Source organism: Homalodisca vitripennis, unplaced genomic scaffold (assembly GCF_021130785.1).
Source record: "Homalodisca vitripennis isolate AUS2020 unplaced genomic scaffold, UT_GWSS_2.1 ScUCBcl_8306;HRSCAF=16364, whole genome shotgun sequence".
Taxonomy (NCBI): Eukaryota; Metazoa; Arthropoda; class Insecta; order Hemiptera; family Cicadellidae; genus Homalodisca; species Homalodisca vitripennis.
This window is the reverse complement of record NW_025784425.1, coordinates 5983-20661: the sequence shown is the minus strand read 5'-3', so window position 1 is coordinate 20661 and position 14679 is coordinate 5983. Positions and strand designations below refer to the sequence as shown.

General features: G+C 32.9%; 1 protein-coding gene across 1 annotated transcript; it reads right to left on the bottom strand.

Annotated features, from left to right (window-relative positions):
* Positions 1-1963: 1963 nt before the first annotated feature.
* Positions 1964-14406, bottom strand: LOC124374409 (protein white-like). The gene is made up of 5 exons (XM_046832626.1): positions 14330-14406; positions 9270-9453; positions 4013-4044; positions 3172-3277; positions 1964-2318 (listed from the first exon to the last, which is right to left on the bottom strand). Exons 1-5 carry the CDS (start codon positions 14404-14406, stop codon positions 2088-2090), a joined length of 630 nt encoding a protein of 209 aa, XP_046688582.1. The 3' UTR covers positions 1964-2087.
* Positions 14407-14679: the final 273 nt, after the last annotated feature.

Sequence of the window (14679 nt, the reverse complement as noted above, 5' to 3'; positions counted from 1 at the left end):
ATTTTGTCTGTAATTTTTGGTCTGCTTTCAGTCAATTTGGTCAAGATATTTGGTTCCCCTTTTGCTATTGTGTCCATTTGTGCAGTCGATGTCAGCTCATTTGAAGTCTTTGTCAAGGTTTTATAAATAGTCAGTTTTTTAGTCAGGGTTTGTCTGTCTCCCTCGGTTATGTTTGCTTGGCTGTTAGTTGTCAGTTGGTCTGACTCACTTATCTTCAGTTTTTTTTGTCAGGGTTTGTCTGTCTCCCTCCGTTGTATTTGTGTTGTAGTTCTCTGTCAGTGGTTTGGGGTTCTCTGTAGAAGTTTTGTAAGCGGGGCGATGCATTTGTTGATGTTTGGCTATCTCTATCTATGGTGTCTTGGCTGTTCTCTAACCAGTTGATCGGTGGCACCACTTAAGATTTTGTCACTGAGGAGATTTTGTCAAATGAGATGGTTTGATACTTTCGGCTGTCTTGTGGCCCCGTGTTTCCAGGTTCAGGTCGTGTGTTAGGGTATTTGTGTTTGCATTATTTGCATTGTTCTTAGCCTTTAGCAACCTGTAGGGAGATGCTAAACACATTTTTACCCCTACAAGTGTTTCTTCGTTTCTTAGAGCTTTGCTCTGTGTATTTTTTTCCTTTGTCTGGAAGCTTTTTTAAGGAATTTGCTGATGATGTTAGTAGCATCTTGATTGTTTGCTCCATTTCATCTTGCCTTTTCTTCAGCTGAGTAAGCTCTATCAAGAAAGAAGAGGAGTTTGGGGGTTGTGGAGGCATCATGTGTTTGTGATCCTGCTTCATATAGAATTTTAAAGATACATTCTGACTGTTGGCTTGTAAACTGGATTTGACAAGGTGGTGTTTATTTTTTCAGGATTTTTACTATTGAAAGATTTTAAGTCATGGATGTGGGAGGCCTCTGCTACCCTTTTTAATTTTAAAATGATTTTTTCCTGTTCATTTATTTTATTGGCGTAATTATTAAGTATTTCGGTTTTGTTTTAGGTCATATTCCTCAAAAATAGTTTGCTGTTCAATTTTATCCTTTTTACATTTTTCGAGTTGCTGTTCTAGGTCTTCTAGATTGTTAAGGAGAGTTTCAATTTTCTGAACATGTTTGGATTTCCCAATTCTGTGAGTTCCTCGATTTTTGCCTCCAAGCCTAGTGTTTTAATTTCAAGTACAGATATCTGGCTATTACAATTTTGAACGTTGTTCTTTAGTTCTATATTCTCCTGCAACAAATAGTTTCCAGCTTCAGCTGCCAATGTTAAAGACGTTTCCAAGTCTTGATCTCTTAGTATCCCGTGGTCCATAACTTTTGTCTTTACTTCTTCTAATTTTGAATCGATTTGGAAGGAGTTTGAGTTTTCTAAATTTTTTATTATGGTCAGAACGTTTACCAAAAGTAGTAGTGGGAAAAATGCTTGGATTTTTAGTTGGGCTTAGATCACTGTTTATTTTTGTCTAGCTTTGGTGATTGGCTTCCCTTGCATTTGAGCGGGGCACTGCCATTCTGAAATTTCATGAGCAGTCCATTTTTTCAGGGTTTTTTTCTCCAAAATATTTTGGCATCCAGCATGGTACCATCTTTTACATGAGCCTGTGCATTGTACTCCTGAAAACCTTACTCCTATGTCACACTACAATCTCGCCACATGGATATCTACATTGGTCATGATCAATATCCTATACAATTACTATTTTCTAATATTTTAGAAATTTAATATAGGGACTTACAATAAGCTAGAAAAATGTGAATGGTAGCATAGTAAAATTGCACATATTACTCCCTTTATAGTAACTCGTATTTTCAATCTACTTATATTTCAAAAATTAAAAGAAAGATTTTCACCTCCATCTTTTGGGCATGTTCTTCTTCTTATAATATACTTATTAAACACAATTTATAACCTATACTATTACTTTCACTTTGAGATAACAGCCTACCTTTCTTCCAAATGAACTGGAAGCATATTTTGGTTCGTGTGTGGTTACACGGTCACATTCAGACATTTATAACTATTCCAAGCCTTTTTGGATTTTTTAGTTTATTCATAATTTCAATATTATTTATAGTTCAATATAAAAATTAATTAATGTTGTTTTATACCAGTACGACTGCTTTGGAGAAGTAGTACGGCCCGGCCTGATAGACCCCATTGTTGATTTCTCTTAGCATGATGGCTATCTCAGCGGGGAAGGTGTACAGGATGGAGTAAGTCTGCATGAAAATCGCCTCTGTGATGACAGAATAGTGAAAACCTTGCAAATTTTGGATTCCAGCTTGATCAATCTTCACACTCCAATATGGCAGGGATACAAATAAGGCGATCATCTTGAACAAAACAATCAATAGAATTACACAGATAGAATTTTTTACTCTGCATTGTTAATTAATATTCATGCTAGTCATCTCTAGCCAAAACCAAAATTATATTTATTTAGGTTTTTTTTGTGTCTTATTTACATTATTATTCATAAATATTTACATTAGTAAATTTTAAGGTTAAAATAAATATATATCTAATTTTTGAGAGGAAGTTAAAAATAATAAATCTTTAATTTTAAAGGTTTTATTCATGTAGGTACAGCAAGATCTTTTATCTTACTGTCAACAAGATTATGATAGAGCTCCCTTGCAAAAAATGTAACACTTGATGTTTTAAAGCCTGACACTGAACTATCTGGCTCCTAAAAGCATCTCTGTACTCGTGATGCAAGTACACAATGATATAATTTTTCAAGGAAGAATTCAATAAAACTAGGATCACTTATATATCTTGTCTAGTCTATCCTCAGTCATCAGTAGCACCCAATTTCAGAGAGCTACTGGGTTCTGCAAGATTCCTACATCTAGAAGTTCTCGATGTCTGAGAGGTTCTGGTCTCTAGATGCTCATGGCATTAGGTAAACTTTAGCTTCTAGAGGCATCTGGTCTCTGATAGATTCTGGCTTATGGAAGTTCCTCTTGTTTAAAAGCATTCCTCTCTTCTTGGGAGTTCCTTACCTTTGGAAGAGCAAGTGAACAAAATTTAATTTTAAAAACTTACAAACACATAATGTTATTCTTTGTTTGAAGTTTGTTTTTGACAATGGATTGCCGTGAGTTGAACAATGGCAAATGTCCGGAAAAAAAAAATCCTATTTCCTTCACCTAATGTTATATTCTTGGATACTTAAGTACACACCATGTACATGAAGAATCGTAGCATCATTCGCTGAGACTCTCTGAACATTGACAATCCTGAGCGCCACATGAGCCAACTCATTTGAGTTTTATGAGTCGGTTGACACCTACAACAGTCAATATATATATATATATATATATATATATATATATATATATATATATATAAAATACAAATATTGTTTCAATAAACAATGAATTACAAAAAGTACTTGCTCCACCGAGAAAGTACTTTTATATATAAATATACATACAAACAGTTTATGATAGCTTGATTTTCCTAGAAAAAGTAGTTCTAAGTTTATCTGGCAAGAGAACATCAAACTGACTTTTTTATGTTTCTTGTATAGCACATACTTTTTGTAAACAAAAAAATAGGAATTTCCATGAAAAAATATGTAAGGGCCTGACAGTACTGTTTTTTTTAAAGCTTTCAAAAAGGGGTAGTGTATTTTCAAATTCACAGAAAATGGTTCTTAAGTGATATTTGCAATAATGAATATGTACTTGGAACTATATGAGTTGAAGTTATACAAAAGTATATTTTTTTAGGAGTAGAGTACTAAACATTAACAGTGATTTGAAAAAAATCATTACTAAAGTGCACATAGTTGGGTAAATATTAATTTTGTACACCTTTTACTGCCATGTGGACATTTTATTACTTTCTAACACCACTTCATTTTGGAATTTTTACAAAGCAAAGACATAAGTGAGTATAAAATTAGCTTTTCCTTGCAGACAAGAAAAATGGTTTTATATACATTATGAAAATTATTCTTGAAATATGTTCTTTATCTATGAGTAGTGTATAAACACAAATAATATAGTTTCATACTTACACTGAGTAGAACTTCAGGAATTGCTCTTCTATCTGGAACAAGAGTATTAATTTAATGAAACTCAATAATTAGATATTAGGTACAATGATCAACATTTTACGCAACATAGAGTTCTACATTTAAGTGTGAAACTCAGCTCCTTCAAAACCTGGAAATGTCCACTTAAATCACAAGTATACGATGGATTAAGACAGCAATTCTTTGTTTAAAGGTTATTTTTGACGATGGAAGGATTGTGAAGGAAACAGGATTTTTCCGGACATTTGCCATCGTTCAGTGAAACAAGAAAACAGTAACACTACGTTTCGAGATCTGCAATCTGATCTCTTCTTCAGGTAAAGAACTAACCTAATACATAATTACAAACTAGTTTAAAATAAACAAATCTTACTAAAGCGTTGTGGCACGCCTAAGTCAGGAATCACAACCTACATGTTGTTTGTCAACTTCACTAACGATCTCGAAACGTAGTGTTACTGTTTTCTTGTTTCACTGAACGATGGCAAATGTCCGGAAAAATCCTGTTTCCTTTATAAGACAGCAATGTTTATGTAAGGTTTCTTATCTTGACCGTGCATTTATTCTTGACAGACAATTACTAGTTACTCAGCCTCATATTTCTTTCTTTATTGAAAATTGCCTCAATACACTGTAATCACACATCACTTTTTCTACAACATTACTACTCTGGCCAGATGAATCTACAATTTACTAATTACTCGTGGGGGACACCTTGAGAAAAAATAAAAAGTTACATAGATTTTATGCTTTAAAGAATACCTGAATAAGAAATATTTGCATATTATATGTTTAACTGAAATACTCCCGCACAAGCCTCATAGCTTGAATGTGGAGGTGAGTTGTCTTAATAATTAATAATAAAATAATGTCACCATGATGTTTTTCTGGTTTATTGGAATTGGTCCACTATAGTAATAAAACTCTAAAACTAATATACATATATTAGTTTAGCTGATTACTGCAGAAGGTATAAAACATTTAAAAAAGCTATAAAAATTATATATAATTTCAATCAACGTGAATATATAGGTAAAGAAACTTTCATTAAATTGTTCACTTTATATATTATAGTCATCATCATCATCATCATCGTCAGACGTTTCCGTTCTCACGGGTCGTCGTACACAGCCTCCTCCACTTTAGTCTATCCTTCCAGGTCTCCTCTTCATCCACCTGTATTTTCGGTAGTCCCCTTCTCTCTATGTCTTTCCACACTTGGTCCTCCCATCTTCCTCTCGGTCTTCCTCTTGGTCTTCTTCCTCCTTCCTCCTTCTCCAGTGCTATTCTAGGCATTCTATTATCTCCCATCCTCTTCACATGCCCCATCCACTGTATTCTTCTTCCTTCCATTGTCTCTTGCAGTGAAACTACCTTTCAATCTTTCTCTGGTTATTTCGTTCCTTATTCTATCTCTTCTTGTAGTCTTCTCTATCCCTCTTAAAAATCTCATTTCTGCAGCTTGCAATCTGCTTAAATCATTTTTAGTCCACGTCCACGTCTCTGCTCCATATAATAAAATTGGTTGGAAATAAGATTTATACATCAATACTTTTGATTCTTTCCCAATGTTCCAACTCCACACAATCTTCTTCACCATATTGAAAAACTTTCCACTCTTCCATATTCTGTTTCCTATCTCTTTTCTTATTGTGCCCCTATCTGTTATGATACTTCCTAAATAACAGAATTCTTTCACCTTTTCAAGTCTTTTTCCTTCAACTAACACGTCTTTGTTATTTCCATCCCTTCTCTCTACTTTCATTACTTTACATTTTTGTATGTTCATCTCTAAACCATATTTCTTCGCCACTTTTGCCCATTTGTTTAACTCTCGTTCTAACTCTTCTTCCCTATTTTCCCATATCATTATGTCATCCGCATATGCTATTGTCTTAAGTTCTTCTGCTCCTCTGTTTCCTTGTACTTCTAGAATTAATTTCATCCATTATAATATTGAAAAGGAAAGGTGACAATATGCTTCCCTGCCTTACTCCTCTCTCTGTTTTAAAAGTTTCTGTATATTTTTCTTCAATTCTCACCCTGTTTTTACATATGCCGTACAGGTTCTTTATTCTTTCTACTATTCCCTCACGCAATCCTCTCTTTCTCATACTCTCCCATATCCTTTCTCTCAGTACCTTATCATATGCCTTCTGTAGGTCTATTAAACGCTACCATTGTATCTTTTCCGTATTCCCCCCACCTCTTTTCTAACACTTGTCTCATCACAAAAATAGCATCCACCGTTGACCTACCTTTCCTAAAACCACATTGCTCCTCTCTTCCTGTTTCTTCCAGTACTGGTCTAATTTTCTGCAACAATATTTTTTCATAAATTTTTTGTGTATGGCACAACAAAGTTATTCCCCTGTAATTCTCGCATTTTTGCTTATTGCCTTTCTTAAAAATCGGCACTATTATTCCCATTTTCCAGTCTTCTGGTATCTTCTTTTCCTTCCAAATCACTCTCATCACTCTCTGTACAAAACCATTGAATTCCCAATGGGCCCGCCCGCCTTTATCATCTCAGCCGTCAGCTCGTCTATTCCCGCAGATTTCCCCTCTTTCATCTCTTTAACCGCTTTTTCCAATTCGCACATACTAAAATCCTCTTCATCTTCTGTCTCCTCTGTCATATCTCTTCTTTCCTCTTCATTTTCTGTTCCTTCCAGTAGTTCCTTAAAATACTCTTTCCACGTCTTCAAAACCTCTTTCTCCTCCCATTTGATTTCCCCTGAAACATCCACCACCTTAGTCAACATTTCTTTAGGTTTCGTCTTGTTCCTTATCACCACATAAAAAATCTTCTTATTTCCTTTGAAGTTTGATTTCAGTTTTTTCTTCAAAATCCTTCCATGTCCTCTCCTTTGCCTCCTTCATCATCTTTGCTGATGCCCTTGCAAGTCTCTTCCATTTATCCCTCTTTTTCGTTTGACCTATCCTTAAACCATTCTCGCCAAGCTCTATTTTTGTTTTTAACTGCTTCAGTAATTCTTTCATTGCTATATATTATAGTAAGGTAAATACTATATATTATAGTATTTACCTTATATAATACGATAAGTTTGTTATATATTTTCCATAAATACAATAAAAACTTGATGAAAAGTAATGTAGACCATGTCATAATATTCGTGTAAAAGGTTATCCCCTCAATTGATAGTTATTGCTTAATAATGTTATTTTTATATGATCAACCAAAATAATGGAAAGTATGGTATTTTTTTTCCATACTTTCAATTAATTTTTAATGAATGTTTGTAACTCAAGGAATTCTTTAATGCAACAAAACAGTTAGGATTGTAGCAAATAGTAATCTTACAAATCTTCTAATAACACTAACAGAGACACCTGAAGAGTTATTAAACAAAATTGGTTGAGGAAATTGCAAGAAAAAAATGCCTTAGTAATCTTGAAATTTCAAAAAAACCAGCTGTTGCCTATTTGCAGATGACTCAAATCTCATTATATCTGCAAAAAAAAAACAGAAGTCGAATTGGAGATATCTGCACATCTGCAACTCTCAAATGTACAAAAATTTTTCATTGACAACAAATTAGTTTTAAATACCGATAAAACTAATTTTATTTCTTTTAATACAAAACAAGACAGAAAACGTTTAAATCCTAACATATTGATAAACGATTCCAGTTTGGATCAAGTTTCCTACACAAAATTTCTCGGTCTAACAATAGACAAAAAATCTTAGCTGGAATCTTCATATTGAACAGATAATTAAGCCCTAAATTCTGGGTTATATGCTATCAAAAGACTTTCTTATTTATGCAGTTTGTCAGTACTAAAAATGGTTTTCCATGCACATATTCAATCCCACATTGCATATGGGATAGGAGTGTATGGAGGAACCACAAACCAAAAACCTAAATAAAATTCTAATTTTGCAAAAAAAAAGCAGTACGAATAATGTTGAAAATGAAGAAGGATGAGTCAGTGAAAAATAATTTCACTGAACTAAATATTTTAACAGTGCATAGCCTTTATATTTTAGAATGTGTTATGTATGTTAGGACCTATCAATCTAAATTTAAAATTCATTGTGAAACCCATACTTACAATACTAGGAACAAGAAGGAATTAGTAATACCAAGACACAATTTAGAATTTTATACAAAAAAAACTTCTTATGCAGGAATAAAATTTTTTAAGTCAATTCCAAAAACAATAACAAGAGTTGAAGATATTAAGAAATTTAAATCAATGTTAAAAGATTATTTAATTAGAAAAGCATTTTATTCATTTGAAGAATTTTATTCAACAACATGATCTACTATAATCATCCAATTATAACTTAGTTGTAGTGACACTATTTATTGTACCCATGTAAATAATGTAAATAAAGATATTTTGACTTTGACTTTGACTTTGAACATACAGTAATCTCTCCTGGCGAATTTAATGATGATTTCACAGTAGGTACTATTTCCGCACTTATGACTTCAAATGATACTGATAACAACAATACCTCTGTAACTCATGTAGCAAAATTAAGAATCAGCTGTAGTGAAGCAATCTTCAGTTATATACTCTACAGGATGATTGTTAAGCATTTTTGATTGTTGTTCTGCCATTTCTGCTAACAATAATATGAGTGTCTATATCATCATCTTGAACATTTATCATCATTATTAAGATGAAATGTTAAACAGAATCACAAACTTGGTGTGGCAATGAACTTGTAAAAAGTAAATTTGATAACTTTATAACATTTTGAGAAGAGGATGGATTTGAATCCTCAGAACATAGATAGTGTTCTATTTTTGTAATATATAACAATAGCAAATACTCAAAATCCTATCATAGTGTCAAATAATTCATTTGTCAATAGCAAACTTTAAACAAAGACAAGTTTTAACACTTCACTCTCAGATATTTACTTAATTCAACACATAAAATAAGTACTAAAAACAAATATACTTCACTCAAATAAGACATTTTATCTTGAGAAACAACACAACAAGAACGTGTTGATTGCTATCTTGCTTGAAATATTCAGCACTAATATCATGCATAGCTTATTAGTTATACATGATTATTTTATTTATTAAATAGCGTTTGAATTTGTTGATATAAATAATAACCTTACATGAAATGTAAAGTAATTTGACAATGTCTATTTTATATTTATGTATTTTATAATTAAAATGTTCAAACACATGATACTAACTATTGAATTAAAATGAAACAGTTAAAAAAAAAATGAAAAACTCCTGCTTACTCCAAAGACGGACTGGTTTTTGCCACTGCTTTTCTTGATACTATCGATCTCGGAGATGAGAGCGTCGTTGAGGGGAGAGTCGGAGAAATTCTGGCAGATTTCTTTGGTGACATCAGGACTAGAGTTCAACTTGGACAGCAGAAAGTCTGCTGGATTGTATAGAGGAGGGCATTCCATTCCCTGACTGTCATGACAAGCAGGATTAAATTTCTTTTAGAATCAATTACACTTACGCATGCAGTGCACAGGCACACAGACACACACACACACACACACACATGTATACGTACACACACATATTATATACATATACACAGTGTTCAGAAAACCGGTGTGACAGATTTCTGTGGCTGATTGATTTCATTTCAATCAAAACACGTTCTATCACCACACAAGCGAGCATGACCACTTTAAAGTTATGCTTGCATAAGACGGGAGCAAACAAATATTTGCAAGCAGAGAGGCATCAGCTGTTTTTACATGTTTCATATCTCTACCTTTACTAGTTATAGAGATTTTCTTTGTGAACATACAACATTGAGGCTAGCAGATAATGATACAATTCTCAATCTATGTTTATAGGACTTTAAAAAAATTTGAAATGATAAGTACAATTAATTAGAAATAGAAATTTGTGACACCCTGTTTTGAACACTCTGTGTATAAAACAATCTAGCTTTTCTGAGTTTCTAATGGAAAATCAATATACTGAATATAAATGAAGGGCTCAGGGGAAGAAGGGGGCAAGTCAGTTTTTGTAGATTTTACAGGAAACTGATTTTTAAGTTTTAAGATCGAAATCTCTATATAAAATTTGAGTTTTCTTAATTTTTTTAGATTCTTTATACAGTTTTATCTTAAAATCTACAAAATTTTATAGGTTAGAAGATTGTCTTACCTTCCTTGATTTTTTTAAAAATAACATAAATTGTTTATAAACTCCATATTTACACGTTATAAAGGGGGTAAGTCATAGAAAATAAATGGATGTCCAGGGAAAAAAAGAGTTAAGTCATCTACTACACAAAGTGATTTTTTGTTAACACCTGTTTTAATTGTTACAAAACTATTACAAACTAAATATTCATGACATTCTGCAACTTTCTCAGCTTCTCTTACTTGTATGGCAAGTTTTCTAAGTACTCTCTAGCTTCTCTTTCGCAGACAGAACCTGGACAAGTGCTTCACATCTTCATACTTTGCCTTGGGTATCGGTATCAAATCTATAAATGTAACAAAAAACTGTAATGTAGAGATGTAAATTAATTACAATTCAATTTATATAAATGAATACAATTAATTACATTATTTTTATTTTATACAATTTTAATTTAACACTAACCATTTACATTGAAAAATCAAATGAGTGGTTCAGAATGTTTTCTAAATTATCCCTCCCTCTCCATATCCTACTCTTTATAATTTCTTATTACAAGAACATAGAAAAATACAGTTCATAAAAAAATAAAAATAATACTTGTTAAATAGAATATTATTGTCGTTTTGTTGATTAAAGCACGATAACATTAGAGCCTTCACTCAAACACTTATTCTAATACTAAGCTTCTTAAATTAATAACGTTATAAGACCTACCTTCATATAGATAATCTGGAAGAATGAATTCGTTGTCTGCCAAGTTCCTTCGTTTTTTCACTTGTCGGTTACAAACCACTGCAGAATCAAAAATGCCCACTGTAGGAGCTTCGATGAAAGATGAAACGAGGATGAGTTCCAGTTATCTTAAGTTCTCTTATTGGCCTGGATTTGAAGGGGCACTTGTTAACATACATGCTATTGAGAAGTCCAGACCAGTTCCGAAACATTGATTGCTTTACTTCTACAACGTCAAAGGGTCGAGGCTTAACCCTGGCTTGCCTGAACACATCTGCCCATTGGCTTGGTTAGCCTCGACTCTAGTCTTTTGCTTAATAACTCCCATATTCTTATCTGTCTCCATGTAGGAGTGACCTCTTATGGGGAAACAAACAATGATTTCATCAAATCTGTGTTGCTCATGTACCAGTTGGTGAAGGAATCTAAAAACATTCCAGTTCTTGTTTTGCCCTCCACATGAATCGCAAAAAATGCGCAGTCGTCTAACATTGGGATCTAGAAAGTTATATACAAAATCGTGAATCATGGAGCAAACCTCGTCACTGCCTTTGCTACCAACAGTCTGTGGATAAGTATAAAAAAACGCTGGTTCCAGTGGAATAAAATGTGAATGTTAAAGGTATAAACTGACAGCTGGCGTCTATAGTACACATCATTTGTCGACAAGTTGGGGACTGGCAGATTTTTCTGGAAATCAAAGCAAATTGCCTCAAGGTCTTCATTTTTTCTGCTAATGAGCTTTGCAATCCTTTTTCGTTCATAGAACCTTTCAGCTTTTTTCTTATGAACTGTGTTCTCAATACGCAAGCGTTTTAGTTCAGTATCCTTTTGCTCTATTTGATCGGTGTCTGTATTTACATTTAAATGTAATTTTTCTGCTTCTAAGATTTTTGATTTTGCAATGTACTCATCGCATGTGCCACAAGTGTCCATGCGGGGATAGCCAAATGATATATTAAATTCTGTGGAGAAAATTGTACGGTATGTTTCATAGGACACTTTTATATTTTCATGCTTAATACAGAACATATCAAACATTTTTTTTTATGTTTAATTCTTCTGGTAAATATATTTTGTTGGACTGTGACAGGTTTGTAGTGGCCTTTCTGCCCTTGAAAGACCCTATATGTTCTACTATAGCTGTTTTGGCTTCTTCTGTAAGTTTATTAGGCCTTACATTGTGCTTACCTCGACCGTCTCGGGGTGCCTTACCTTCTTTTTTAAGACCTCTTTGGAGGATTTGTAGTTTTTTCTTTCCAATTCCGTGAATTGAACGAAATGCTTGCTGGCAAACCTGTACTTCCTTTACTGTTTCATCACACAAAAATCTGACTCTGTAAGAATAGGTTGCATCACGAAAATTAGCTTCATCTTCAGCTAAACGAGGGTGCCTGTTTTTGTATTTGTTGCACAGAAATAAGCCCACAAAGATAAGTATTTTGTTCGTCAACAGAATTCATTAAATTAAAATTCAACAAAATACTTTTCCGGCAATGTTGTGGGACATTTTCAAAGCATTTGAGATGTTTACATTGGCAATCAGGCCCTGGAGTATGGCTCTGAAGGTTCAACTTCTTATTCGCATCACTTAAACGTCCAAATTGTTTTCTCTTCTTCGTATTTTTCACTTCATTCACTGCACTATGCTCTTCATACTCACTTTCACTCTCCATTATTCACCACAAAAGATTTTAAAACTGCAAAGAACACTATTACAACAGCAGAACATTAAAACATAACCTCAAAATCAACTACACTGACGGATCAATACTGGAGAACAATCAATATTACAGATACGAAAAGCCTGCAGACGATTTCCTGTTTACTTCGCCAGCTGACTTGCCCCCTTCTTAGCCTGAAGCGCTCAGACTTACCTCCTTTATAACCTGTATGGATATTTTTTAAATACGATTTTAAAACTAACTAGCCTCTTTCTTCTCCTGTATAATTTTAACACGAGGTAGCTACTTATCTGACCTATCCGCTGGTATAGCAAACTAAAAAAAAAAAAATTGACTTGCCCCCTTCTTCCCCTGAGCCCTTCAAATGATATACAATTAGCATTACAAGATAATAGTATTTTTATAATTTATTTCATTAGCACTGAGGCACTACAATTTAAGCTCTTAAAGTGAAACATTTATAAATTTGAGATGAAATCCTATTTAAAACACAGTTTAAAAATGTATCTTAATACTATGGGGTCTCATACATGTAACTGGCGGTTAACTAGCATTCTGTCTTAAAAACAACAAAGAAGAAAGATAACTAACACTGTCATCAAAGATAATATACACAACAAACAATACATGTGTGAAAAATAACTGTTTGTATAGTTAGAACTGCATTTATAATTATGTTCAAAATTAAAATGTACACCCAATTACTAGAAAACCATTTCATCCATTAATTAAGTCTTATTGCCTGTTGTTGATTATGATTACGATTATTTGCATTATGTTTTGATTAATGCTATAACATTCATATTCTAGTATCATGTTAAACAAATACAACAACTTTATATTATGACACTGTTTATTTTTTTTATTGTTAAACAAAATAAATGCACAAAACACTTCATAGACCAAAAACTATTTCATTATGAGTGATTTATGGTAAAAATTACTCGTACTCCTTGAATTAAGGTCAGTGATTGTTAGCCTAGACAATAAATAGATCGTTAAACTGAATATTACCAATAAAATAAGTGTAGATAACTGTAGCGTTTTTAAAGCTACATTGGTTTATTTTTTTTAATTAAAACTTAAATTAAATGAAAATTTTGGGAAAGAAATATTGGGATTTAATTTTAAATTAGATGGAACTGTTTTATTGTGAATTGTGAATTGGTAATTAATTGAACTTTAATAATTGTTTGAGAGAGTTGTAATCTGAATTGCAGAGACTTGAAATTTAAGGTACAACTAGTGGAAAGAGAAGTTTGATTTTTTATTTTCAATTTTGAGTGAATATTTTATTTTTATGTGAAAACATTTATTAATTTATATTAGAAGAGTGCTCTGATTTTTAGTTTGATATATTTGATTAATACTTTGATTTCTTGCCAAAGGGAACTTTTCTAAAAATTACTAAAACGGTTTGTCAATTCTTTGTGGAAAATAGAGTGATGAAACTTTGAAACTTATTAATTTTCCAGTGTAAAATAAATCCATTAATTTTATTTAGAACTGTGATTTTTATTTTAGGACAAAACCAGATAATATTTAATAGTTAACAATTTAGTAATAAATTGTACTGAATATTCACTCGGAGCTTACTAATAAAAAAATATTTTATATCGTCTTGGATGTCTCATTGATTAATTTAAATATTAATATTCTGGAATAATTAATATCTACGATCCAAGTCCGTTTATAATACCCAATATCATAGAAATTTGATTTACCATTTCCTTCAAGTGGATAATAAAATATAAAATGCTAACCTTTTAAAAAATTGCTGAGACTCCTGGCACTGTGCCGAAATATGCCTGATGTCCTCCTGGAACCAGCAGACAGACATGGTCAAAACTTAACGTAAACTTCTGATGAAGGCTGATGTATGGAGCATTACAATGGTCTTGGCCTCGTTCTGTCAGGGTTCTCAGAACCGTGAGCACGGACGAGGCGCTGTAACTGTCCCATTCCGGTCGTTGGTTCATCACAGAATAGAATCAATGGGTCTGTCAGCATCTGTGACAGAAAAGCAGCATCATGTAGAAGTTTGATGAGTGCTGTTGTATGGAGTGTGGACATTACTCTCGGCCTCATTCTGTTAACTGGTGAGCACCGACAA